At 37.1% G+C, this 14,756-nt stretch overlaps 1 protein-coding gene across 6 annotated transcripts in view; it reads right to left on the bottom strand.

Moving 5' to 3' along the window:
* The window catches only part of CDC14A (cell division cycle 14A), a 118,391-nt gene that overhangs the window by 50,987 nt on the left and 52,648 nt on the right, over positions 1-14,756 (bottom strand). For 4 of the 6 annotated variants that reach the window (XM_048860218.2, XM_048860221.2, XM_048860216.2 and 1 more), the window contains exons 6-7: positions 3,065-3,131; positions 532-594 (exon numbers count right to left, since the gene is read on the bottom strand). In XM_048860218.2, the coding sequence (XP_048716175.1) occupies positions 532-594; positions 3,065-3,131 (130 nt within the window). Of the gene's footprint in view, positions 1-531; positions 595-3,064; positions 3,132-3,284; positions 3,423-7,800; positions 7,879-14,756 lie in introns of those variants that run through there. The other 2 variants (XM_075131594.1, XM_048860222.2) reach the window with 2 other exon arrangements.

Genomic DNA, 14,756 nt, shown 5'->3' with positions numbered 1-14,756 from the left:
ACTTCCGATCTGTCTTATGCAGTGGGATAGTTTGCTCTTGCGTCATTAATAATGTCTCTGAAAAACTGCCAACTGTCATCTTATCTCAAATAAATCAAACAGATTTTTAATGGAGTCACAAAGACCTGTTTAAGTTAAGCACGTTTACAAATCTTTAGACTTATTTTATTTAAGCATGCTCAACTACACTTAAAAAGGGACACCAATGCCTCTGTGCTAGCTACATGAATGATTTTTGAAAATACAGAGTTTTCTAGAAATACATACAGTAGTACAATAAGCAATCTCCAGAAGATATTTTGGTATGTATTCAATTTAATATTGAATACACCACTGGTACATATACCACAGTTTTAACTTACATTGGTCAGCATATCATGATAGACATACAAAAATAAAATCCAAGGTCCAACACTACAATGGATTGCTATTTATGCACATTCTAATTCATAGCATATGCCACTGCACATGCAAGTCTAACATACTTTGAGCAAAGCTAGAATTAAGAATTAAATATTAAGATATACAAACCTCATAGTGTTCATACTCATCCACATCAAATGTCTTAAAATCAAAGAATCCATGCTGAAAAGCCTAAAAAATAATAATAATAAAAAAATTTCTTACATAGGAGATTGATCATAATAATGTATTGTCAGGTCTTCGTATTTTGTAGCATATTTGAGAATCAACAAAATAAAACTGAGTTTAAAATTTTTAAAAATCCAAAAGTTTACACTAAGAACATTGAAGCTTGCACATTTGAGCAAATCAGAAAACTTGGAACTTTAAGTAACATTAAGGTACCACCTGCCATCTTAAGTCTACCCCCTTACACATATAATTATGGAACAGTCTTTTTTTTTTTTTTAACTTTTTACTAAGGCAAAGTTACAATAAAATATTAACACACTACATCGTACATTACTTATTCAGGATTAGGTTAATATTCAAAGAAGCTGACTATATATTCTGGTTTGCTGTCTGGGGAGTCCTCCTCCCTCGAGGCAGCCTTTAATTACATTAATGGCCACTACTTTTCCCAATAATAAAATTGACTATTTCTAACTACTTATTACTTTATATAGTGTATTGTGTAAGCTGCACAATGAATGAGAACAGGTTTCCCTCACCTACCACTTTTTGGGAATAAATGACTTATGGAGTCTGTCTGACATACAGAGTAGAAAAATGTAGTACAAGGTTATAGAAAAATTTATATTATACTGTATTTGAGAAATACTATACGAGTACATAATTAAAGATTATAATGTTTATGCAAATGGCATACAAAGGGTTATGGTAGCGTGTGCAACCTGTATTTTGGCATTCCCTAACTCTGATTGTTAAGTATGCAACTATAATGTTTTCCAAGTTTTTGTTTTTTTTTTTTTTTGTGTGGCATATATAGTTCTTGAAGCACTGTGGGATTCTTCCAACTTTGCACTAACTGTTTTTTTCCCCCTGGTTGATAATACTTAAGCCTATAATGTCTTGTGAATGAAGAAGACATGGCACGGATTGTCTGTGGGGAATAAATGGTGTATAGTTCTGCAGCATGTTAGTATAAGTATTTATACCAATGAACCAGATATATCCATCATGTTCTGAAAAATATAGGTTACAGAAAGTATGCTTTGGGATTAAGAAATGTTTAAACTAGTTTATGCACTAGGTGAAAAATCCATTCTGGAATTCTACTATACAGAGTGTAATCTTTTAAAGGCAGAACAAAATAGTTTCTTCCAAATTAATAAAGCAGGTCAAGAATTTTGCTTTAGACTAAAAGAGGAGATTTCAGCTTGAAATACTTTTGGCTTTGCAGGTCAATTGGTTAGAAATTCAGTGCTGATCTCTATAATGGAACAAAGAAAAAACGTGATCTCTATATCCTTGCTGATAAACACACATTCATTTCACATGCACTACTATAATTTCCTACAACATCTGGTTTTAGTCATCTCCCAGAGCTCTCAGTAAGATTTCCCAGTGTTAGTGCCCTGTTAACTGGCTGGACTTCTCCAACCAATGTGAAGAGTTGAAAAAATATTCAGCTAAAGTTGCCTTTTGGTTTATTTTGAAGAAACAAATTTGCTTCCAAATATATATATATTATATTTATATTTGTAATAATCTAATTTTTAGGACAATCTCCTGATTTTAGGGGGCCTGACTCATGTTTTTTTAATTTTTGGTACTGGCAATCCTGTCATGTGTTTTCTAGAAAATACTTATTTCTTCAGTCCCATGCATCATCAATGTACACTGAATCCCTAATACAAATATTACAAAGAACACTTACCTATACATTTGACTTTTTTTAAAAACTAGTTTCCTTGATAAATTTGACACAAAAATTATAAAGTGAAAATCCAATTTGAAAACCATAAATTGAAAAAGAAAAATACTCAGGACTAGCCAAATTGCTGCATAAAGTGAATGGTACAACAAAAACTAAGCAAGTTATTAAAATTGCATTACCATTTTTCTTTTTCAAGAGTTTTGGAAAGGCTGGAAAGCTATATCAAATCATAAAAGTCACTATGCCAAGAATTTTATTTAGTACAGGTCATAAATATAATACTGGATTAAACATTGTTAATTTTCTCACCATCGTTCACAAATACTGTGTTAAAGATAGTATTTTTGAAATGCCAGTTAGATTAAATAATTTAAATTGAATCTTAGTCTATTTTCTCAATAAGTAAGGAAACTGATCTAAATTATTCCTTTGTACCAACTTTTAATTTGAGCCAAATTGTTACAGAAACATTTCTACACAGATGAGGTTTGGTGTACATACAAATTCCTACACATCAGCTGATCTTCAGAAGTCTGTAAAACTCAGGTGGTGGCCAACTAGCAAATTAGTAGTTTAATACTTTCTCCTACTCTCAGCATTTAAAGGAAGTCCCCACTCTTTCAAGTTTTGTGGCAGGGCATGACTCTTTCCCAGAAAATTAAAAAAAGACAAAACAAAAAAAACCCCACCCACCAGATTTTTAGGTAATTTTTTTTTTTAAAAAGAATTATTGCATTTTACAGTAAGGAGAAGTGATATTACCTTTTTTATTCCCTGCAAGCAATCCAGGATTGTGAGATTGTATGTGCAGTTCCCAAATGAGGCATCCCTAAAAATTTAATACAAATCAACTTTAACATGTACCGGACAAAAGTCTGTCAAGAAAAGGCATCATCACAGCGGCATTATTACATTAATTTATTTCATAGTTATTCAATTCTCATGTGAAAGCTCAATCTAGTTGGCAGAAAATATCACTTACAAATATGAATATGCCAAATATCTTTCCCCCACACTCATTAACTCAATTTCTAGTAACTAATGTTTAAATTATCTTTAAAAAAATAAATCAAAATTCTTTCATCTCAGCAGTAATACATTTTCAGGAAGCACACAGTACTGCTTTGTGATAGATTAATTCTCTTTGTTACACATGCAGCATTGCTTAGCAACCTCTTCAAAAAAAAGTCTTTACCACAGCATGTGCAAGAACAGTAGCAGTCTTGGCAAGAGACAACAACAAAAATACATAACAAAAATTAGAAGCAAGTCTTAATTTCTGTTTTTAATCAACCCAGATACCCTAAGGAAGAGGGATGAAGATGACCACCAATTGGCATTTTTTCTGAAAACTATTTCACTTAAATGTGTCACTACAGATATGATTAACAATTATCCTAACACACAAAGTAACTGAAAATTACACTGACATCCTGAACAACTTTACCAGTATGGCAAAAATGTAGCTCCTCTTAGTGACATGAAATTATATTAAACATCAAGCCAGATATTTAAAAAAAATAACCCCCCAAAACCACAAATACAAAAAGAGTATCATTCAAAAGTTACACTGAACACACTCGTAAAAACTGCCAAGCAGAAGTGAAAATATGATTTTTTTAAACTGTTCAACAGTTTCATGGAACATACACTTCATAAATGGTTTACTATATTAATACTTTATGAGTTCATTATGGAAAAGTAAGTTGTCTCAAATAGGAAGAAATAAAAGGCTTTTCAAAATGATGCCGTAGTCTACCAAACATTTTTTTCCACAGACATACTGCCAAAACATTAATACAACATGTTCTAACTTGGGAATTTTCACACTATTCATCCTGTAGAACTGAGAGACCATTATAAAAGTGTAGACATATAGTACATGATTTTTGCATTATGAGCACATAAGTGCATACCTAATTTGCATATGCAATGGTCAATTTGATGATGTATTGATTTTTATCTTAATTGACAGTAATACATGAAGGCAGGAGTAAGGAGGGAATTTGGTCCACTGCTTATTTTACTAAATTAATGTTTCTGTCTAGCTGTTATCTGCAATTTTGTAATGCTGCTGGACTTCGAGCACTTGGGGCAACCAGCTGTCAGAAAAAAAAAAAAATAGGAACTACAAATAACCTCACTACATTCAGAGCTAAACCCATCTCTTTCCCACAGTAGTATCCTCATTGTCCAGCCACAGTAAAGAAAGACAGGAGGCACTGCATGTGGTTTAACTCGGTGGCAACTTTATTCCCTTAAAATATCTATTGTACAGTGCAGGTCATCATCACTTCCTTAATCATTTCCACATAATCCTCAATCAAGTCCAGCTACTGCATTGCTGGGACCCTCATAAGGGGGCTAGAAAAAGAGGGGGGCTGGCTCCTCCTTGTACTAGACTTAGGACCCCCTGAACTCCACTTCCCCATCTCCCTTAGGGACGTTTTCCTTTAAATCCTTTTCCAATCTATTTTATCCAATTACCATGTGCCTTCCATAATGACACTACACTCTAAACCCCCTTCCCCTACCCCAAACCTGAAGTGGGGAAAGTGAAAAACTCACCCCTTGGCCAATCTGGCAGTGGGGGGAATTTTTTCCTTCAGTCTCTGAGGAAAAAGGGGTGACTAGTATAATGGGTCACGAATGAACCCGTTTTTTTTTTTTGTTTTTTTTTCAGATTTCATGGGTGGGCGCTGTGGGTGCTGCCAGCCTGATCCAAGTAAAAGACAGCTTCTCTGAGATTGCCCAAAGTATAAATGACCCGACTTCCAGTCAGCTGGAAGGACAGTGGATCTTCCCCACCCCACAATGACCACCTGGGTCAGCCGTTTCCTGCTCCTTCTGGGTAAACTTTCTCTCTTCCTCCCCCACTGGTACCAGTTGCACAGGGTGCCCTTGAAGGGGTAACAACCCCTTTTCTTCCAACCTGCCAAACAAGGATCCCACTGCATACAGCTTTGGTAAGCACATTCTCCTAGGCTTATTCTCAAAAGGGACTATAAAGGAAGTAACCATTTGCCTCAGCCATACTTGCACCAGGTCAATATAATTGATCGATATAAAAATGTCTCAAATCAGAACATCCATAGTTAGGTAAGATGAAAAATTTAGAAGAGACACTGATACTTCAGGAGAGCATTAACTTCCTGACGTTAGATGATCTGCCCTATAGACAGGTTGTTCCCTAACTGTTCACTGAAGAGGTCTTTTGCACCCTTTTCTGACTCATAGAATCATAGGGCTGGAAGGAACCTTGAGAGGTCATCTAGTCCAGTCCCCTGCACTCATGGGAGGACTAAGCATTATCTGGACAGAGCAAGACAGGTACCCAGAAGTCACCTACTACAGGACAGGCCCAACAAGAAAAACAACAGAACATCACTGGCCATCACATACAGCCCCCAGCTAAAACCTCGCCAGTGAATCATCAACCATCTACAACCTATCCTGGAAAACAATCCCCCACTCTCACAGGCCTTGGGAGGCAGGCCAGTCCTCATTTACAGACAGCCCCCCAACCTGAAGCAAATACTCACCAGCATCTATACACCACATCACAGAAACACTAACCCAGGGTACAGATGTGGGGACCTGCATGAAAGACCCCCTAAGCTTTTTTTTAACCTAAGCTGGTAAGAATCTTCCTCAACGTACAAACTTTGCCTTGTCCTTGAACCATATGCTGCCACCACCAAGTGTTTTAAACAAAGAACAGGGAAAGAGCCCACTTGGAGATGTCTTCCCCCAAAATATCCCCCCCCCCCCCAAGCCCTACATCCCCTTTTCTGGGGAAGGCTTGATAAGAATCCTCACCAGTTTGTATAGGTGAACACAGACCCAAACCCTTGGATCTTAAGAACAATGAAAAATCAATCAGGTTCTTAAAAGAAGAATTTTAATTAAAGAAAAGGTAAAAGAATCACCTCTGTAAAATCAGGATGGTAAATACCTTACAGGGTAAACAGGTTCAGAACATAGAGAATCCCTCTAGGCAAAACCGTAAGTTACAAAAAGACACAAAAAGAACAGGAATACATTCCATCCAGCACAGCTTATTTTACCAGCCATTAAACAAAAGGAAATCTAACGCATTTCTAGCTAGATTATTTACTAACTTTACAGGAGTTGTAAGGCTGCATTCCTGATCTGTTCCCGGCAAAAGCATTACACAGACAGCCTAACCCTTTGTTCCCCCCACCCCAGATTTGAAAGTATCTGGTCGTCTCATTGGTCATTTTGGGTCAGGTGCCAGCTAGGTTACCTCAGCTTCTTAACCCTTTACAGGTGAAAGGGTTTTGCCTCTGGCCAGGAGGGATTTTATAGCACTGTATACAGAAAGGTGGTTACCCTTCCCTTTATATTTATGACAGCCCCTCTGCCATGTACATTGGCCAAAATGGACAGTCTCTACGTAAAAGGATAAATGGACACAAATGTGAAATCAGGAATGGTAACATACAAAAACCAGTAGGAGAACACTTCAATCTCCCTGGACATTCTACAACAGATTTAAAAGTAGCCATACTTCAACTAAAGAAACTTCAGAAACAGACTTCAAAGAGAAACTGCTGAGCTACAATTCATTTGCAAACTTAACACCATCAATTTGGGCTTGAATGGGGACTGGGAGTGGCTGGCTCACTACAAAAGCAATTTTCCCTCTCTTGGTATTCATAGAATCATAGAATATCAGGGTTGGAAGGGACCTCAGGAGGTCATCTAGTCCAACCCCCTGCTCAAAGCAGGACCAATTAAATCATCCCAGCCAGGGCTTTGTCAAGCCTGACCTTAAAAACTTCTAAGGAAGGAGATTCTACTACTATTGACACCTCCTCATTAATTATTGGGAGTGGACAACATCCACCCTGACTAAATTGGCTTTCAACATTGGTTCTCCACTTGTAAGGTAAATACCAATATATATTCATGCCTGCATCTGAAGAAGTGGGTTTTTTACCTATGAAAGCTTATGCCCAAATAAATCGGTTAGTCTTTAAGGTGCCACTGGACTCCTCGTTGCTTTTGTGGATACAGACTAACACGGCTACCCCTCTGATATTTGCATTTGTCCTTATTGAATTTCATCCTATTTACTTCAGACCATTTCTCCAGTTTGTCCACATCATTTTGAATTATAATACTATCCTCCAAAGCACTTGTTACCCCTCCCAGCTTGGTATCTATCGCCTGCACATTTTATAAGTGTACTCCCTATGGCATTATCTAAATCACTGATGAAGATATTGAACAGAACTGATCCCTGTGAGCCCCCACTCGTTATGCCCTTCTAGTATAGGGTGACCAGAGGGCAAGTGTGAAAAATCGGGACGGGGGGGGGGGGGCGTCATAGGTGCCTATATATTAAAAAAAAAGCCCACAAAATCGGGACTGTCCCTATAAAATCAGGACATCTGGTCACCCTATTCCAGCATGACTGTGAACCACTGGTAACTACTCTCTGGGAACAGTTTTCCAACCAGTTATGCACCCACCTTATAGTAGCGCCATCTAGCTTGCATTTCTCTAGTTTGTGTACTCGTCTCTGCTTGAGACAGAATAACTGACGAGAAAGACCTCTGGTCTGTCTTATCTGGTAAGGCAATTCCTTTGGTCCTAATTAAGCTGGATTGTCAGAAAATACAGAACAAAAACATTTAAAGCAAGCCTTGACTGCACATTGCAATACAGCTTCCCTTTTTAGCTGGCTACTATTTTCTATGTACACATTTTCATATGTTTTAAGAGAAGACTATGTAGTCTCACCAGAAGAAAATATATTTAGTTGCAATTATAATGGCATGTGTTGTATTTGGGGAAAAGTTTATTGAAGAGAAGTAAAAATGAGAGACTGCTTTGTGATGCATTACAAATGAGTTAAAACATAAAAAGTAACTTCATATTTATCACTAGATTATAAAAAGCTTGTTTATTTGAAATAAGTTTTAGCACGGAAAAAACTGAATTTGAATAATTTCATTGTTACATTAAAATATTTAATTATAACAAATTCATTTAAAAACTTTAAACTTTTCTCGATAAAAATCAAAATATCCTCTTGATAAGCTTCAAAATACATAGAAAATAATTAACTTTATTACGGAAAAGGAGACGCAACTTTGATGGGGCTAAAATGCATAAAAAAGGAGTTCGGAGAAGATAAACACAGGTGTATTTTAGTATTAGGTCTGTTGAGAGACAGAATGAATAGGAACATACATATGGATATATCAAGAAAAAAAAATCCCTGAACAGAACAACAGTAACAGAAAATTTATTATACATGGAGAAGGTAATTAAGTGGCAAAGCTAGGAGAAAAGGACATGAAGTGTTTCTGTAAAGTGTTTACAGAAATATGTAATGAGTGGTGGTGATTAGACTCATTTTGTATGAGTTATTATACTACAAATTGTGCACAAGACTTATTTTTTTACTTTTATTCCAAAACATTCCATTGCAAATAGCATATAATTCTGGCTATATTAGTATGTACGCAATAACCAACTACTCCTCCAGCTGATAAGCCCTCAGATACTGTGGCAGAGGCCATTTTGCATCAAGGAAGTGTCATGACAGCTGATTTAGCTAACTGCAGAAACCCAAATAATTTGCCTGTTACATTTTAATGCCTAGATGAACACAAAATTTTGCTTTATCTCATTACTTATGTCAGTTCACATAAAAGTCAACAGCTTTTGTATATTTGTAGATGAAATGCGTGTAGTAATGAAATGTGGCAACTGTGCAAGTTACTTTTCTTCATTTCATTTTACAAAACTTATTATCCTATCACCATAAGGTACAACATATTTTCAAACAATAGTTGCATGAGGGTAGATTTTCATTAACTACAACTAGAGCACCACACTCAATCTAAAGATTCAATTCCTAAAGTCATAGAAAGTGTTCACTGGAATAAAATGTTTAATTACTCACAGCATTTCTTTACCCTGACAATGAAATGGTAAGAGAACAGGAGAAAGCTAGGATCAAAGATCAAAAAGGAGAGAGCAACACTAATAGCCATCATGCATCTCATACCTGTGACAGGGGAAGAACACCAAGCAATCCGGTCAGAAAACAGGAATTGGAATGTTTCCTGTTTTTCATACACATGATAAGGGGAGATATAAATTATCTGCTTTCTTAACAACTCAGACAAGCAGAGGCAGATGTGAAAAGTATCAGCTCTGGAGAGAGCTACCTGCTCTTTGGGTAGATTAAAAAAAAAAAACAAAAAAAAAAACAGGAAGCTACCACCCTATTAACTAAATAACCACACATCGTCAATTATTCCTATTAATTGCTATTAGAAGATGCATTTTAATATAAATAATGAGGAGTATAGCTCTGTACAGGGATAACTGCTGTGTCTGTTTCAATTTTTATAGAAATAAAAGAAACTGTCCATTTGGAACTTGGAAAACTTATTTTAAACCTATTTAAACATAATACAATTTATTTAGACAAATTGACAAATGAAAGGAATGGCCTGATGGTCTAAATCACAAGGATGAAACTAACCAGCTTCCCTGGAACATGAATTTCAGATCCCAACAGGGTCAACCCATCCCTCTCCTTTTGAGACAACTTACGTAAGCTGAGTACCAAGCAACTCTGTGGGGATCTTCCAGATGTAATCTTAAAGACAGAGATCATGAATGCTCTCACGGACTTTAAAGATTCTGAGGCAGTTTTCATGAAAAATGAAACTGGACAGTGCAACTTGAATACTGTATTTCTATCTAAAAATGTTCTATTGTTACAAGTAACAAGATGACTAGTGGAAAGATTACAGGAAAAGGTATTTTTTCTATTGTTTCAGTTCGTTTACCTTGTATAATTTGACCTCATTTCTGTGTATCCGTATTGCTATACGGGTCAGAAACCTGGACCTTCTTACAGGCAAATTTGGAGTGACTTGAGGCATTCCATATGCACTGTCAGCACCAAATCCTGAGCATAAAGTCATTTGACTTTGTGTGAAGTTTCATAATCTCACAAAGATTTCAGTCACTCGTATTCAAAAGCAGCACTGTATACTCTTTGGTCATATTGCCTAGAAGAACAAAAACACCTCTGCACACAGTGCTCTGAAGCGCTCCATTGTTACATGAAGTGCATGCCCTGTGACCCTAGCTGGCATCGCCTATGGGACCACCCCACAGATTTCTGGATGCACATGACTGAGCCAGATCTGGGAACTTCACTGCATGACACCTGGTGCAGTGCCCTCAAGTCTGGTCACTCTGGCTGGTGCAGTGGTCCTTAGTAGACTGTGCATGTTTGTTGATTTCTGTGTAGTCCGTTTTACTGTTTTGTTGATGTCCCATTTCACTTCCTGTCTCATGCACTAACATAATACAATTGCTGGTACATAATGATTGGGGGGAGCTAACTTGTATGCTTTTCCCCTGGTTCTGCAAGAAGGCATTCACCAGTAACAATAGCAGAAGAGATGAAAACTAAACAGAGAGGAAGGCATATGTATAGAAAGCATATAGAGAAAGAGCAGGCAGGCAAGTGGACAAATGAGAAGGATAAGAGTATATCTCAAGTAGGTGCAGTAGAATTACTCCTGGGCCCATTCCAAATGTCAGCAAGAAAGTAGAAAAACGTGTGTTTAAATAGCATGCCCTGAAACGTCTTTAAAAAAAATTCTTTAAAAATATTTTAAAGATGTTTGGTCACAATTTAATTATTCAAAAATAAGTCAATTTAAAAAAAATGCAAGCTTTCAAGCATCTGTTATTTCTCTTGGGTTTTTTTAGGCCCTGATCTTGCAAACACTTGGTTTCATGCTTATCATAAAACTAAACACACACAAACGTTTTCAGACTTAAGGCCTTATTTTTATTCTGGTGGACCCAGTAAAGATTGGGACTAGTTGTTAGTACAATGTACAGCTGGTGCTACCAGCCCTGCTTATTATTAAGGTTGCTTGACATGTCCCATTATAAGACCCTGTTTTCAGTTGCTTATAACTTTGCCAAACTTTAACTGTTTGGTGAGAAACTTTCCTTGCTAGGAGTCTGCATTAGACTAATTTTTTTTTTTTAAACTTAAGTCAAAGTGGGTCAGCCATTTTTTGAGAACAAGGCTGTTGTTTTTCAGTATTAAAAAATATATATATGTTGAGAGCGTCTTCTTTGGAAATCTCTACCTCTCCCTGTGGTTTGGAACAAAGACTTGAGATTTGGAAAAGGTGACCTTTGTATCAGGGATGTGCCTTTTGCTGTGCCATTGAGAATCTGTCCAAATTTGGCCAAGTTATAAGCCTTTGAAAAATTGCTGTTCACACATGCTCAGTAGACTTATTTCACTTTTAGCAGCTAAAATGTTAGAAGATTCTGCCCTAAGTAAGCATGCTCAAGCCTCTCACTACTTCCAGTGCTGAGCAGACTGCACATGCACTATTCTCAGAGTAACTGAGCATGTTGTACCTCAGACCTACAGGGCTAAGCTGGACTTTCCATTTAATGGCTGTTCCAGGGCAAAGTGAGGTGGAACACTGGAACTGAGAACTGGGAGCTGCTCTCTCGTGTGCTCTGTGTCCTTCCCCCATCCTTGCTGGCACCCAGGCCACTGCCCATGAAAACTGACAATACTGGTTTTATTGACTGACTAAAAAAAAAAAAAAAAAAAAAAGATAGTGGGGGAAAATGAGATTTTGTTCTAATAATTAGACTGAGTGGAATTTAAGTTGTACATGTGGCTTCCTTTTTGTTGCCCTGACACTTGATTACAGAGAATTGTAGGGGTCCGCTATAATATTATGGGTCTTTTCACTTTGCATGACTCTTGTCTTCCTTGGTATAGTAGATCATACTTAGTTTCGAGACCGGTTTTACTGGCACTTTGTTGCTGTGAAAGGGATACATAGTGGTGCTGTGGCTTGGTTAATAGTAAATCTCAGAGACTGTTATTCTAAATCTCTTAGGCTTGCCAGAACTTGCTGGCTTGTTGTACAAAGGGAAAAAGTGATCAATCATTTTGAAAGAGATAAGAATTTCAAATACTAGGAAACTTCAGTCCATGAAGGTTTTTGAGTTTATGAAGCTAATTTTAGTGGTAGAGCACATATTTCCCCTAAAAGAGCCTGAAAAATTCCTGTTTTCTGCACAACGGAAAAAATTCCCCGTTTTGTAAAATGTATTCCTTTGAGAGGCCAGGTTGATTGGGGCCTTTCATTCCTAGGCATCCCAAAGAACTTCACATATAATACACAGAGCATCACTGAAATGCAGTCAGACCTGGGGTGCAGGGTAGACCCCAATAGTGCTAGGTAGTGGAAACAAGAGACGAAATTCAGGAATCTGGGGAGAAAACAGTTCTTTAAACTATATACTCTTAAAAAGTAAGCCTTCTGCCTACCACAATGATGCCCCAATCATTCAAGTTTATGCATATGCTTAGCTGTAAACAAGTGAGCATGCATAACCATTTGCAGGCGTAGAGCCTCAGTGTTTGAAATGTACAGCAGCTGTTTGAATTCCTGTTCTTCTTGTATTTCCTATAGTCCAATTCATTAAATTCTGTGTTAGGAATGAAGAGATATTGTTGTAACTGGATATCAGATCAATAAAATAATGAAATGGTAACAGACAGATATTTACTACTTAATTCTATGAATTTATACTATATTCTATATTTCTGTTGCTTGTCAGGTAATTTATTGCTGGTAGCCGGAGAGAACTCTTCCAATCTCAAGTGGCCAACTCGCTGCATTATTGTGTACACTGACTTTTTTTTTTTTAAAAAAAGTCATTACTAAGTGCTATTTGATTCAGATCTGTAGTAACAGGTTTTGAAATATGAAAAATATTAATATATATGACACAAACTATTAATGGAATCTGCATGGGACTTGCAAACCTAGTAATATGAACATCAGACCTCACAGATATTTATTCAGTAGGCTTTGCTCTTGTAGCACATTCAACTGAATACAAGTCATCTTTCCTTAAAAAAAACCCCATGGACTTTTCAAAAGCAGTTAGGTAGGAGACAATATGAAAGAGTTTAGTTTTGCTTTTTGCATTTCAATTTTCCTCAGTGTTTAAGAAAAATCAAAAGCTTTTCAGATGCAATTACTGTAATACAAACATATTTGTCTTTTTTCTTGAATATAAACACATGCACATTTCCATTTAAGTAATTTTGCAAAAATGATTTCCATGCTGTTGTAAAGAAAATCTTAAATGTCAAAGTTACAGTAGGAAAAAGGATGTCTGAATGGTGTTCCTTTGGGGCGGGGGGGGGGGGGGGGGGAGGCACAGTAAGAGTCTAGGCACCTTCAGAAATTAGAGGATTTGGATATGATGAAAATGAGTCAGCCAAGAATAAAACACGTATCTCAAATGCAGCAGTAATGTCTATAAGCCTCTATGAGCTACTGCTTTGTCTGCAAGTTTGCAACTATAGAAGTGTTTTTATATATCTGGTAAAGGGTACAGTGATACTTTTCCACAATATTTTGCTGAAGCAGTCTTTAAATGAAACGACTGCTGAAGTTCTAAGCTGAATAAGGCCTTTTCAGGTCATTGAGCTAAATGAAACTAAATCAGTTTCTGAGTAAACATATTTAGTGTCCCCTAAAGGAATCTGTCTATCCTGCAACCTCCAAACTATTTAAAAAGGAATATAGTCTTCTATACACAAAACACATTTAAAAGGTCATATTGTCAGCTTCCCCTAACTAAAGAAACTATCTGCAGACACGATTCAACAGTGATTCCTTAGATCATTACACTGAGAAATTCTGAATATGAAGTCAGTCACTTATACCAGTAAGCAGTACAGTATTTGCTGGTTTTTTTTTTTTCCGGTTCCGATGCTGCCTGATTGGTGTCTGAGTTGACTGGTAAGTCCATAACTCTGATGTTCATATCTTTGAAGTTCTACTGTATCTCTTTCTGCACATACCAAAGGCAGTTCAGTTTGATCCATGAGATTAAATGTGAATGGGAAAAACATGAGCCAAAAATAATTAAAAAAAATAAAAAAAAATCAAAGACTCACAAGTTGGTGGCAACCTTTCTGAGACGGACTTCTTTCCCAGCCCACCCCACCTGAGAGAAGTGTTCTCGCTATCTGTAGGATGGCCTCTTCAGGATCTATCTTTTTATGTATATATATTGCCCATCCCATTATATATATGCAATATATATTCAGACCCGGTCTCTCCCACTCTGTTGATAGTCTGATCTTAGTGTCCATTCCCTGCCTTCTCCCACTCCCCAGGCTCTCAATCCATCCCCATCTCCAGCTGCCAGTCCATTTGCCATGACCCCAACTCGCAGTTTGAATTTTCCTCCCGTCCCTCTTAGCCTCTAAGGAAAGAGAGCCCCTTTCCTCTCCCCCCACAACCCTTAGGCAGGTCTCTCGTCTCTTCTGCATCTGACCCAGCATTGCCAGTCCACACAGCTCAAGGCAGCAACTGAAGTGAAA

This window comes from Caretta caretta, chromosome 8 (assembly GCF_965140235.1).
Source record: "Caretta caretta isolate rCarCar2 chromosome 8, rCarCar1.hap1, whole genome shotgun sequence".
NCBI classification, from domain to species: domain Eukaryota; kingdom Metazoa; phylum Chordata; order Testudines; family Cheloniidae; genus Caretta; species Caretta caretta.
This window is presented reverse-complemented; position numbering and strand designations above follow the sequence as displayed.